The sequence below is a fragment of the Pan troglodytes genome, chromosome 9, assembly GCF_028858775.2.
Source record: "Pan troglodytes isolate AG18354 chromosome 9, NHGRI_mPanTro3-v2.0_pri, whole genome shotgun sequence".
In the NCBI taxonomy this organism is placed as follows: domain Eukaryota; kingdom Metazoa; phylum Chordata; class Mammalia; order Primates; family Hominidae; genus Pan; species Pan troglodytes.
Genome location: NC_072407.2, coordinates 126037093 through 126051909, shown reverse-complemented (window position 1 = coordinate 126051909; position 14817 = coordinate 126037093). Strand labels below are relative to the sequence as shown.

Sequence of the window (14817 nt, the reverse complement as noted above, 5' to 3'; positions counted from 1 at the left end):
TCTAAATGTTAGTTCCACTTTCCTTTTGTTGGGTTGGCCAGCGGAATTTTGAGAATCTGGAAAACTACATGCCACTTAGATTTCCACATAGAAAGGCTACTTTCATAAAAAGGATTCTGAGATTTCTTATACTTTTTCTAAGTCTGGCAACATTATTTTAGTTTTGGTTTGGTAGTTTTTTCTGCTCACCATCTTTTGGTTTTAATTACTCATCGTTAAAACAAACAAAACAAAACCACCAAACATTGTTTTTAAAAAACCCTCATCTTAAAATTGGGAAGGAAAAGAGGAAAAGAGCAAGCGGGGGGAAAAGCAAAAGGAAGGATTCTAACAATGAAATTAAAGAGGTGAGAAATCTTTGTTAATCCAATTTCAAGAAATATAAATCTCATGGGTACACAATATGTCAGAAAGTTTACGAGCATTATCTAAACACTCACAATCACCCTGTGAAATACTATCATAACTCCATTTTACACAACACAGTGTGAAGGCTCAAAGAGCACCAGGTACCTGCTCAAGGACATATAGCTAATGAGAAACAAACTTGTTCTTAGCACTCAGAACCTTCTGGCTCCAAAGTGAGTATTCTATTCATTATGTTATAATTTCTTCCACAGCCATAAGAGGTACAGGGATGGGTAGAAACTGGAAAAATTACAGATTTGGCAGGCCAAATCCCTGAAGTCTACACAGAACAAAAGAGACTGATGAGATATCTACCCAAACCAGAAAAATAGGGTGGTCAGGAGGGATCCACAGCTCTTTGATTCCCAGTTCCTTTAAAGGGTATCGTGATTACTGCATCCTGTTTGCTAACTCCTAAACTCTTCCAGTATCTGCCATTTAATTGATCCCTGTGCTCAGAGGGCTCCTGCTCCCTGTCTCAGAATAGATCATAGATGAGGCTCCAAGGGACTATGAGACCATTTAAAATTCCACAAAGGTAGGGGATATTTTCACTTTCGCTAACTCTGAGGAAGTCATTCTAGGCCATAGGGCAGCCATCAGATGTATAATATCTTCTGTATGGTTCTGAATGAAAAAGAAAAAGCCGTTTGGGGTCTGCAACTAGAGAACTCAAACCCAACTCCTTGGCACGCTGAGAAATGAGATGTTTGGGTTGGAGAGCCCCATACTCTATAGAAGAAACTGAAGACAAAAGAAGGGTTAAAAACATTTGTGTTCCTTAATTGAGCTGGTCGTGATCCTTGTGACTACGTAAGTATTCAGAGCTTCTCCTCAACTTCCTTAATTTTTACTTGTTTTCCTCACTCCAAAGACCTGAGTAGCAAGAATTGTTGGAAGAAATCACCGTGAAGTGCTTCTTTCTCATTCTATATGGCAGCCAGAGTCTTTTCCTCCACTCACCTTCTCATACAGCATTTAGGAAAGTATTTCTTGATTCTTTTCCTTTTGTTGTTACTAATGAATTCAGCATCCATCACATTCCAAGCCCCACAGAGTTGCTTAGAATTAAAATTTAGTTGGATATATTCCTTGACATGGAGAAAATAAATAATCTTTAGCAGACAAATATATATATAACAGACATTCTTCTGGTTCTCTTCCTAATTCTCTGAAGGATATGTACATTTCTTCTTAAATGACTCCCTTTCCTTCTCCTTTTCCTAAAATGTAGTATTTCTCAATGTTTGGCCTCCAGTACTATTTTGTCTTGACTACACCAATCTCTCCTAGTGATATCATTCAGGCTTAAGACATTGACTATCATTTTCATTATTATTATATGTACTATGGGGAGTCCCCATGCTAAAGAGTTTTCCAATCTTCTTTAGCATGGGACTCCCCATAGTAAATATAATAATAATGAATATTACATATTCATTATTTATATATATTATATGGACTCCCCACAGTAAATATAATAATAATGAACTATTATATAACATCTTATTAGGTATCAAACTCTTTCATGAACATCACCATATTTAATCTTTACAGCGATTCTGTAAGATAAATATCTCAGTTAATAGTAACATCAGTGGGTGCTTAGTATAAACCAAGCACAATTATAAGAACATTCCACATATTCAAGAAGCACAATTATAGTGTAGATATCAAAATACAGGTGGGTGAAACACAAAGAACTGTCCTATTTTACCCTTATTGTCCCACCTTAATTATTAATCATGCTCCCCTTTGCTCTTAAAGTGTCCTAGTTTGAATGATAATTTTTAGCTGCCTAGTTAAGGTTTAGGCTACTGGTGCAAGGAATACTTTCTGCTTCTGTAATGATGGGAAGCCGAGGCTCAGAGAATATAAATTACTGGCCCATAGTCACACCACCAAATAGCAGAACTTGAGCTTGAATCTTTAAACCTCTGATTTAAGTTCTTTTTAATATTCTATGATGTCTCTTTTCTAGACAAATGTTTGGATTTGAATAGAATCTTCTAGGAAAGCTATATTTATTTCTATTATGGTTGCAACCCTAAATTACTATTTAAATTATCATTCTCAGTTCCTCATTTCTTTGATGGCTGTGAACCTGTCTGCTTGTGGGTCTAGAAATGGTGAGGAACTTAAATATTTAAAATTTTAAAAAATAATATTTGAAGTTATAAGGACAGAAATTTCTTAAAGTCATGGTTAATAAAATCTCAACCTGAAATGGTATCGTTTTCATGAGCTATTTCTCATAGATCTCCTTTTCTTTGAATTTTTATCTTACAGAAAGTCATGTTTATATTGTACTGCTTTCGTGTCAACAGCTGAGTAACTCACATTTCACTTTGTCTATCACTGATACCATGTATTAGCATAATTCATTTTTGAACGATTGGGAGGGGTTCCTGCTTGTGGGTGTGGAGGATGCAGGAGGCACTTAAGCCATGGTTTCCAATCTCCTCTATCACATATATTATTTTTGCACCTCAATATAATTCAGAGGAGACCTCCATCAGTGCTCAGGGGTATTTTCTAAACACTTCCCCAAACTGTGAGTTACTTAGCCTTAGCTATACTCATGCTGATATTAAGTCAATACATTACAAGAATATTTTTACCCTTGTCAGAGTAAAGGACTAAGTAAAAGTTGCTGGGCATCTGAAATATATCAGACACCCTATTAGATGCCTTGTATGACATTATCCCATTCAGTCTACCAAACAACCCTTAGAATGTAATACCATCCTTATTTTGGAGATAAGCAAATGGAAGTCATAGCAGAGTCACAGAATTAGTAAGCAAGAGCCTAGATGTAAAACAAAATCTGCCTGGCTTAAAATCTTTGTCTTTCCTTATCAACATTGCCTTATTGGCTCCTCTCATCCAAGCAGAGAACAATAGAATTCTCTATCTTTTTCAAGGTTATATCAGGAATATCATCATATGTAATCCTTACACAATTCTGTGAGGTAAGTATTATCTCAGTTAATCAAAAACAAACATTAGTGGATACTCACTATATACCAAGCACAACTATAAGAACATCCCACGTTTTGGCAATATTTTCCCATTGACTTGATCTTGATTTCTAACATCAAACTAGTTTTTCCATTTATCCTCTAGATTTTCTTAGTTTAAAAGTCACATATTACACTCCACTTTTCTGTGCTGAGTTATTAAACATCTTTTTCTACGAATGCGTTAAAATAACTACATAGCAGTTAACTCTATTTGTCCTCTGTTCATTGAGCCTAACTGAAATTGTTCAGAAACCTCCCAAGATACCTATGTGAAGAGATGACTAATCCAGATCATGGAGGCCACCCAGTGGCCATGCACTTGTTCTTCAACAACTAAGGCACACATACAAACTGATTTCAGATCCAGATGATCCCCCAGAGGAAGAAGACAAAAGGATCCTGGGGTAAGGAGGTGGGGTAGTGGAGGGGAATGAAGAATACTAGCTTTCCCCCAACAAGAAACCCCAAAGGACCCCAAAATTCAAAGAACCCAATACAATAAACAGAATCTCTATAGACTTGATGCCTGAAGACAATTATAGATTGCATCAATTTCATTAATATGTTGTGATAACACTTTTCCAGATTTGATTATCACATGATCTAAGACATAGGATCTAAATCTGGTACCTAAGGTTGTGTGAATAATTTTGTCCTATTTAAGATATTGTTTACAATAACTCCTTTTCACATTCTTTAGTTGTTGCTGTGACAGAACTTTCCACTAATCATAATTTTGTTCTTTTCCTTCTCTTCAGAAAGGTCCATTTGCCTTCCTTAACTCTCCTCCAGCAAGAGGTAATTATGAGTTACAGCAATTTTGAAGATATTCATCCTCATCCTATCTCTCCTAGTTCAGCAATTAGATACTCTACATTTCAATGAATATCTAAATTCCTTTTATTAGGCATGTATCTGAAGCCAAAAGTAGGCCGACTACAACCATTTTTTGCTGGGGTTAAGAAAAAAGACTTAAAATAGTTGAAGGACCAAAGGAATAATTCTAGAGCATTCAAAAATTTGATCAAAATAAACACACTTACTGGGTGCTGCTACTTCTTAAATCCTGGTGATACAATGATGAGCAAGAATAAACATGGTCTCTTCATAGAACTCACAGTCAGATAATATCCATAAATTAATTTCCAACTTTTCATTCATTCATTCCTCTAACAAATATTTAAATTCCAGCTATTCAGAAGCACTTTGACACATGCTGCAGATTCAATGACAAATTATAGCTACTACTCTCAGGGATCTGGAAGTCTAACAGAACCTGAACTCAATTCCTTCAGTACTTCCTGTGTATATATGGATGATATTCATCTATCTTACCACTTCCATATTTTTAGAGGCTAAAATTATCAATCAATAACTATTACTTATAAAGAGGATCAGAGAAATTGACCAGGAATTGTAAGTAGAGATAAGGGCAATTATTTGTTTTCATATTTGGGAATATCAAAAATATATATATCAAAAAAGTAAAAACTGAAAACGAAAACATCCTTCTTGGATGATTCACAAGAGCCTTTGTATTCAAGCATTGTCATACCCCAGCGGCAGTTACATGTTCTCAGCCTATACAGTTACCTCTTTCCCTTAAAATAAAACAGTCAAATTCATAGAAGCTGTGCGCAAAATGATGGTTGTCATGGGCAGGGAAGAGAGGGAGACGGGGTTACTAATCAATGGCTCTAAAGTTTTATTAATGCAAGATGAGTCTAGAGATCTGCTGTACAATATTGTCCCTATATTGTTAATAATAATATTGTATTCTATACTGAAAATCTGGTAAGAGAGTACTTCTCATGTTAAGTGCTCTTACACAACAAAATAATAAAAAAAATTTTAAAGATAAAAACACACAAAAAGCTTCAGAATTGAAATATTTTAGTTTCATTATTCTAAGGATTCAAAAATTCCAATTGTTAGCAAAGATTAAATGTTTCATATCTGCATCTTTATATACGATACTACTTCACTAAAACCTAAAACTAGGATATAATAATACATCTCAGCTGCTAATCTCTAAGCAATTTAAAACCCCAGAGTAATAACCAAATTAGTCACTGTTAGTTTCTTTTCAGACAAATGAATATTTCCAAATAAGAACATGCCAAAAATAAAGTTTATCTATAATTAGAATGATATTAATACAACCCAAATCTTAATGCTCACTGCATTGTATCTCAATCCATCATTCTTATTAGACGTGTCAATGACCAAATTGACTTTTGGTGAATAATTAGGGCATCTGATCACATCTTTGAGTAACTGTAGAAATATTCTGAAGAGGAATCAGGAGGATCTGACTTGCAAGTTGGTCTTTCTAGGGCATTCATTATTGTATAATTGGTTGTGGACATTAATTATATTCTTTGTTCTCTTAGCCCATCCAACATTTCACCGTATTAATGTTTCATTTTGTTTTGTGTCTATATTCATGAAGGAATATGTCTGAAGATATGAAGGCCTATGCATGCTTTACTAATCCCTAAATGTCTTTGGAATAATTTCTAATTCTTAATTTCAACATCAACTTAATGTTTAAACAAAAATTGGTGCCAATGAATGTATTGGTATTGTGTTTATCCCAATTAGCCTCCACATTCATATTTTCACACATTTTGTGAAAACCCAGACTACCCTTCCATGAACATGAGGAATCACACATTGCTGAATGAATTCATTCTATGGGGAATACCTCAGACAGAGGGACTGGAGGCTGTACTCTGTGCTGTCTTCTCATTCATCTACCTCTTCACCCTACTTGGAAATTTACTCATCCTTATAGCGATTGTTTCTTCCTCTACCCTTCACACTCCTATGTATTTCTTCTTGGGACTCCTGTCTACTTTTGACATATTGTTCCCATCTGTAACATGTCCCAAGATGCTATTGTATCTCTCTGGCCAGAGCCCAGTCATTTCTTTTAAGGGATGTGCTTCACAGCTCTTCTTCTATTACTTGCTGGGTTCTGCTGAAGGCTGCCTCTATTCTGTGATGTCTTATGATCGCTTTGTTGCCATACGTCACCCACTGAGATATATGCTCATCATGAAGCCTAGAGTCTGTGTCGGCTTGGTCGTGGTAGCCGGCTTGGTGGGTTGTCTTCACGCCACCATTCTGACCTCCTTTACCTTTCAGTTGTCCTACTGTGGCCCCAATCAGGTGGACTACTTCTTCTTGACATTCCTGCTGTTTTACCCCTGGCTTGTACTGACAGTGCCCTGGCCCAGAGGGTGGGTTCCATAAATGTTGGCTTTCTGGCTTTAACACTTTTGATCAGTGTCTGTGTCTGCTACACTCGCATTGGGATTGCCATCTTGAGAATCCGCTCATCAGAGGGCAGGCAGAAAGCCTTCTCCACCTGCAGTGCTCACCTTGTTGCAATCCTCTGTGCCTATGGACCTGTAATCGTCATCTATCTGAAGTCCACACCCAACCCCTTGCTTGGTGCCAGGTGCAAATATTAAATAATGTTGTCTCACCCATGCTGAACTCGTTAATCTATTCCTTAAGGAACAAGGAAGTGAAAAGGTCCCTGAAAAGAGTATTCCGAAATGTTTTACTTACTGTTTGTGAATAAATTATGAGTTATTATTGGGAATAAATGTCACAATTAACATTATTCTTTGTCTCTTAGTTCTGGATAAGGAATCCAAAGGGCATAGCAAGCACTTGGAGATAGATTTTTTGTCCCTATAATAGGTAGCCAATATTTCCTGGTTGAGGATAAAGAGGATCTGTAGCAGTCCAAGAAGCACCCTTCAATAGTTCCTCTCTGTCCAAATCAACATTCAATTTTACCTTACTTTTTGCTCCAATTAAAATATAATTGTTCCCCTTTTCTGCCTATAAGAATTTCAGTTCTTCCACCTTGTGAAGAAGAATATTAACTAACATTCATAGAGCATGATCTGTCTTCTGGGCATTGTGATGAGCATTTCACATACATCATCTTATTAAATCTTCACATCACCCCTATAAAGTAGATTTTACATAATGTAGAAAAGAGTTTTGAGGATTAAATATTTCAAATAATGAACCCAAGGTTACACATTAAGCAGCAAATCAGACCTCAAACTCAGCTCCTGTTAACTCCAAATCACCTCCCTGCTATAGATTCCTGTACCACATAGCTACCCTAAGTGACCTCTTTTTACTCATCCTGCAATTTACTCATCCTAATTACCTCTCTCCAGAGCTCATGATATAAAGAAGTTGTCTGATAAATAACTGGTAAAATAAGTACTGACATAGGTTATGTCTATATACAGTCATCCCTCAATATTCATGGGTTCTGCCTTTGTGAATTCAACCATTGTGGATCAAAAATATTCAGAAAATAAATTTTACAAAGTTCCAAAAAGCAAAATTTGAATTTGCCTCGCTTGAGTACTACATTGAATTCATGTGCATGAAATGGTGGTAGGCATTGTATTAAGTATTATAAGTAATCTAGAGATGATTTAAAGTATACAGGAGGATGTGCATAGGTTATATGCAAACACTACACCATTTTAAATAAGGGACATGAGTATACTTGGATCGTGGTATTTATGAGGGTCCTAAAACCAATCCTCTGAGGATACTGAAGGACAACTGTATTGACTTTATTATTATCTCCACTTACTCTATTCCACTACCCAATATTCCCACCTGCAGATGGTGGAACTGAGATACAGCAATAAGTGTCTTCCTTGTGTACTACATTCAGTTATGCTAAAGCCAGCCCTAGACCCAAGCCCTCTTAAGTCCTACTGTGTCATGGTTTTCCTACTGCATCACGCTGCCAATATGTCAAAATACTCTTTAGTGTAAACGCAGGGTGAAAGTCTTTCCATCCAGTGTTGTTGAAGAGAAGATGGTCTAATTATGGGGCTTAATTGGCATGCTCATTTGATTCTCCCAGCAAGTTACTTTTTGTAACTTAACTTCCAACAAGACTGGAGTTGATAACTGTTTCTCGACTTTCTCAGAATCTAAAGTGAAAGAAACGGTACTATTAATTGGGGATCCCACAGACACGCCAGCTCCTAGTTTCCATGACATTTTAGTTATTTGTAGTTTTTCTATTCCATTTATAGTCCCCAAAGTTCCCTTCGTATTTGAAACCAGTAAACAAAAACAAGTAAAAATCTCTAATAAAAATGCTTACTTTACAAATAGCATGAAGCAAAAAGGATAAAATGAAGCTCCTTCAAGCAGAGTTAAATGGTTTTATTGCAATAGGAGGATTCTATGGCTCCTCCTAACTTGATTGGCAAAAATCCAAGATGTCATAGCATCTTATTCCCACACTTTGGAGATGCCTATCAGAGACGATATGCTGGATTCAAATAACCCTAGTGTTAGTTTGCTGTTCTACTAGTGCAGGGTATTTGTAGAAGAATCTGCATGTCATGATATCTGGTAAAGCCTGAATAGTGTTTAGGGACAGATGTTCAACACACTGATACTTCTATAACAGATTTCTTTTCTAGACAATGGAAAGTTTCATAAAAGTAGGGATTATGTGTGTCTTGCTCACCACTGTATCCATAGGTCATAGCCCAGTGACATAGTAAGCTTCCAGTGTAGGTTTGCTGAATTAATGAATGGATAGCTCTTTACCCATTCAAATTGTGATGCAATTGTATATTTATCGATACAGAGGAACGTGTGCGAAATAATTAAGATACAGAATAATATTATGTCTGAATTTAAATATATATTCATGTTTAGGTAAAACTGATGATATATAAAAAACAAAATCTGAATGACCAACTTTTTGGCTCTTTCTAAATTAGTCTTGCAATGACTGGCACTGAAAAGAGAAACTTTAACCATTTAAATCTTTCCTATATCTAAAAGCACACAACATGAGATTTTATTTAAAACACATGTGCACACATACATAAACACACACACACACACATATTCACTTTTTAAAATCTTACCTCATTAACAACAACAGCAACAAAAGCAAATAACCTGATTGAAAAATGGGTAAGGGACTTAAATAGACATTTATCCAAAGAAGAGACACAAATGGCAAATAAGTATATGGAAAGATGTTCAATATCACTGAGCATTGAGGAAATGCAAATTAAAACCACAATGACATATCACTTCAATAAGGATGGCTACTATTTTAAAAATTACAATAGTAATAAGCTTGGGCTATGATGTGATAAATTGGAACCCTTGTACACTGATGACGAGAATGTAAAATGGTGCAGATGATATGGAAAACAGTATTGTATTTTCTTAAAAAAGTAAAAACAGAATTACCATATGATCCAGCAATTCCAGCTCTTGGTATACATACAAAAGAAATAAAAGCAGGGTCTTGAAGATACATTTGTACACCCACGTTCCTAGCAGCATTAATCACAATAGGCAAGAGTCGAAAGCAACCCAGTATTCATTCAATGAATGGATACACTAAATGTGGTATATACACACAACAAAACATTATCCAGACTTAAAAAGAAAGGAAGTTCTGACACATGCCACAACATGGATAAGCCTCAAGGACATTATGCTAAGTGAAATAAGCCAGTCACAAAAAGACTGTTTAAATCCAGTAACATGAGGTATCTAGGGTAGTCACATTCATGGAAAAAGAAATTAGAATGCTGGTTCCCAGGAGCCACAGATGTTGGAAGGAAATTGAGAAGTTGTTTAATGGTTATAGAGTTTCAGTTCTGCAAGATGAAAAAGTCCAGGAGATTAGTTGAGCAACAATGTAAATAGTCAAGCAACAATGTAAATAAACTTAGCACTACTGTACTATATATTTCAAAATGGTTAAGATGTTAAATTTTATGCTTTGTGTATTTTACCACAATTTTCTTTTTCTGAGACAGAATCTTGCTCTGTTACCGAGGCTGGAGTGCAGTGGTGCAATCATGGTTCACTATAGCCTGGACTTCCCCACTCAAGAGATCCTCCCACCTATAGTCCAGAGTATCTGGGACTATAGGTGTGCACCCCACATCCAGACAATTTTTGAAATTTCTTTTAGAGATGAGATCTCATTATGTTGCCCCCAGGCTGGTCTCAAACTCCTGGGCTAAAGTGATCCTCTCATATTGGCCTTTCAAAGTACTGGGCTTACAGATGTGAGCCACCACACCTGGCCTGCATTTTTTTTAAAGTTTGCTTATGCAGTTTTCACACATTCTGTGGCTTGTTATCTCCTTTTTCCTGTAACTACGTCTACTGTAGTTGAACCCTCTCAAATCACTATTTCTTTATTTTTTATACCTCCATTTGGTGTGGGCAGAGAAAGAGTTTGAGAAGTGTAGTCTAAGGTAGCTTTTCAGAAGATCTGCCTAGAGTAATAAGTTACCATTCACTGAGTCCTTATTCCTCACCAGGCACTGCGTAATTGCTTTTTATATATTATCTAATGTAATTTACCTATGAGTTCTGTGAGATCATTTTACAGAAGATGAAATGAGATTTAGGGATGTTAGGTAATTTTCTTTAAGCCACACAATTAGTTTGTGGATGTAGATGGAAATCTGTCTCAGATCTTCATGCAGCTATGCACAATACAGCAAATTTGATGAAACTTTAGAAATAAACATTTGGCCTTCCACACCCCCCTCAAAAAAAAACTTACCCCAACTTTTTTTTTTCCTTTCAATCTCTCAGATGCGTGAAAGCTCATCTGAGAGAAAACTCATTTGTAATAAAATATTCTAATCCCACAGAGTGGGGTGCGATTATGCTCATTCTTATCTTATTACTATCCTCTGTTGGTTCTAATCCTCTGGGTATTCCCAGAAGATACCGTGTGGGGCTTTACCTGATAATTAGAGTTAAAACATGGTTTGTAGTGCACATTCAGGTATAGAAACGTAAGCAGAAAATGAAGCTTTGTTCTGACATTGTCACACGAGGCTAAAGCAGGGCCTTAACCCACACACATTCCCCGCAGCATTTCTTTGCCCTAGTGATTATCTTTCCTCTTTTTTTCCTGACCAAATATCTCAAAATTCTATAGCCCAGTGATCTTCCTTATTTGTCTCCCTGAAGGTGCTCTTGCTCCCTACAACTGCTCTCCTGACTGTAGCTAGAATTATCTTTCACATTCTCTCTTCCACAATGTACTGAAACTCAATGCTGCTTAAAACTGTCTTACATTTTCTTAAGCCCCCTAATGTAGAGACCGCAATCTTTAAAGAGCAGAGCCTTTAGTCATCGTTTGCTTTTCTGCCTCTCAAGTTTTATCTCAATTTTTTTCCTCTCTTTCCTCAAGTTCTTGAAATATACTTTACATCTTTCCAATGAAGGCTTTGCACATGCTATTACCCCCACCTAGAAAGGTTTTCACTTTCAGATCTCAGCTGGGATAACAGTTTCTCAGGGAAGTCCCCTTCTACCTTCAGGGAACATCAGCTAGCCATATAAATCATGATGTGGATACATATTTAATTTACTGATATGAAAGAGGAACATGAGTAGGATACAAATACTCTACCACGATAGCTTTTCAATCCACGGCACTTCTTCCTAACCCTTACCGCCTTAAATAATTATCATTTATATATGTAGGATTATTTGACCAATGCCTCTCTTCTTCTACTAGACTGTAAGCTCATTGAGGACAGAGACTTTGGCTAGTTCCTGTTCACCAGAACATGGCTGTTTTTGTGTATGATGGTAGCTGTAATAAATTTTTGACCTAATAAAGGCTAAAATGACCTCAATAAAATCTCTGATTTGTTCATGTAAACTTTTCTCCTCTTGTAGCCTTTTCTTAGCTTCTTATCTGCTTCAGATTTCTTAAACATTATTATAATTAGTTCTAAATTACTAAAATCCTTCCCTCCATCATGTCTTCCTGCCCAGTCTTCAGTGAGCTCACCTGCCTGTTCCATTCACACACCCACCTTGTTATGCTCTTTTAGAGAAAAATCACAAACCAAGCAGGTCAGCAACCCTACAAATTTATTTTTTATTTTTATTTTTTCTTTTCGGGGGGCTGACCCCCCACCTCCCTCTCGGACAGGGCGGCTGGCCGGGCAGAGGGGCTCCTCACTTCCCAGTAGGGGCGGCCAGGCAGAGGCGCCCCTCACTTCCCCGACGGGGCGGCTGGCCGGGCGGGGGGCTGACCCCCCCACCTCCCTCCCGGACGGGGCGGCTGGCCGGGCGGGGAGCTGACCCCCCCACCTCCCTCCCAGACAGAGCGGCTGGCCGGGCAGAGGGGCTCCTCACTTCCCAGTAGGGGTGGCCGGGCAGAGGCGCCCCCCACCTCCTGGACAGGGTGGCTGGCCGGGAGGGGGGCTGATCCCCCCACCTCCCTCCTGGACGGGGCGGCTGGCCAGGCGGGGGGCTGATCCCCCCACCTCCCTCCCGGATGGGGCGGCTGGCCGGGCGGGGGGCTGACCCCCCCACCTCCCTCCCGGACGGGGCGGCTGGCCGGGCAGAGGGGCTCCTCACTTCCCAGTAGGGGCAGCCGGGCAGAGGCGCCCCTCACCTCCCGGACGGGGCAGCTGGCCAGGCGGGGGGCTAACCCCCCACCTCCCTCCCGGACGGGGCGGCTGGCCGGGCGGGGAGCTGACCCCCCCACCTCCCTCCCAGACAGAGCGGCTGGCCGGGCAGAGGGGCTCCTCACTTCCCAGTAGGGGCAGCCGGGCAGAGGCGCCCCCCCACCTCCTGGACAGGGCGGCTGGCCGGGCGGGGGGCTGATCCCCCCACCTCCCTCCCGGACGGGGCGGCTGGCCAGGCGGGGGGCTGACCCCCCCACCTCCCTCCCAGACGAGGCGGCTGGCCGGGCAGAGGGGCTCCTCACTTCCCGGTAGGGGCGGCCGGGCAGAGGCGCCCCTCACCTCCCGGACGGGGCGGCTGGCCGGGCGGGGGGCTAACCCCCCACCTCCCTCCCAGACGAGGTGGCTGGCCGGGCAGAGGGGCTCCTCACTTCCCGGACGGGGCGGCTGGCCGGGCGGGGGGCTGACCCCCCCACCTCCTTCCCGGACGAGGAGGGAGGACGCTCCTCACTTCTCAGACGGGGCGGCCGCTGGGCGGAGGGGTTCCTCACTTCTCAGACGGGGCGGTTGCCAGGCAGAGGGTCTCCTCACCTCTCAGACAGGGCGGCCGGGCAGAGACGCTCCTCACATCCCAGACGGGGCGGCAGGGCAGAGGTGCTCCCCACATCTCAGACGATGGGCGGCCGGGCAGAGACGCTCCTCACTTCCCAGATGTGATGGCGGCCGGGAAGAGGCGCTCCTCACCTCCTAGATGGGATGGCGGCCGGGCAGAGACGCTCCTCACTTTCCAGACTGGGCAGCCAGGCAGAGGGGCTCCTCACATCCCAGACGATGGGCGGTCAGGCGGAGACGCTCCTCACTTCCCAGACGGGGTGGCTGCCAGGCAGAGGCTGCAATCTCGGCACTTAGGGAGGCCAAGGCAGGCGGCTGGGAGGTGGTTGTAGCGAGCCGAGATCACGCCACTGCACTCCAGCCTGGGCGCCATTGAGCACTCAACCCTACAAATTTATTATTGTCTACCTCTAGTGTTTGCTAGCAGGTTTAATACTTTTCTTCTACAGTATTGATCCTATTTCTTACCAGAATGACTATACATGAGTTTGGGGTCTCAAACTTCTACTTAACTTCTAGGCTCTCACTCACAAAGAATGAAAATCAAAATCACCAGCAAATGGAGAATGAAAAGATCAGCAAGATCTCAATATTCCCAGTCATGAAGTTCTCTGGGAAAATGAGTGGAAAATGTGGCTTAATCCAAGCCTAAGTGGAGACTCTTCTTTCTAGGCTGAATTGGAGACAGCAGGACCTGCGGCCCAAGAGCTACCTGATTTATTCCACCTGTCACAGCGGGAAAGCTGAAGCCAGGAGAGAAGGGAAGAATGATGGTGTCCCCCACTAGTTCTCTGTAATCTTTACCCTTTCTCTGTCCCATATTGAGAGCCTAGGTCAAGTACACCATGTCATCATTTAGTTGTCTATATGACTTTTACTATTGTGCACAGTGCTGTATGCATTGCAAGGTTTTGTGAATGAATATTAGTTTTTAAAAAATTAAATTTCCTACTGGATAATTTTTTTTTACATAACTTTCCTAATGTAACCTTCATCTGTTGAAGAAAATTGAAATCCTGAGTACATGGTTTTGCTGTGTAAAGTTAAATGAAACGAAAATTTAAAAATTTGTATTTCTTTGCAATCAGTATATTGAAGGGATATCTGCTTGCTCATGTTCATTGCAGCACTATTCACAATAGCCAATCTTTCAATCCCTAAGTGCCCATGAGTGGATGAATAAATACAGAAATTGTGGTATATCTACATAATGGAATATGATTCAGCCTTTTTTTTTCTTTTTTCTTTTCTTTTCTTTTTTTTTTTTTCCTGAGATGGAGTCTCAC

At 40.2% G+C, this 14817-nt stretch overlaps 1 protein-coding gene across 1 annotated transcript; it reads left to right on the top strand.

Moving 5' to 3' along the window:
- Positions 1–6092: 6092 nt before the first annotated feature.
- On the top strand, positions 6093–7023 carry LOC112204794 (olfactory receptor 10N1-like). Its single transcript, XM_024347519.1, is given in 3 exon segments — positions 6093–6618; positions 6621–6893; positions 6896–7023. Coding segments are annotated over 3 exon segments (927 nt in total).
- Positions 7024–14817: the final 7794 nt, after the last annotated feature.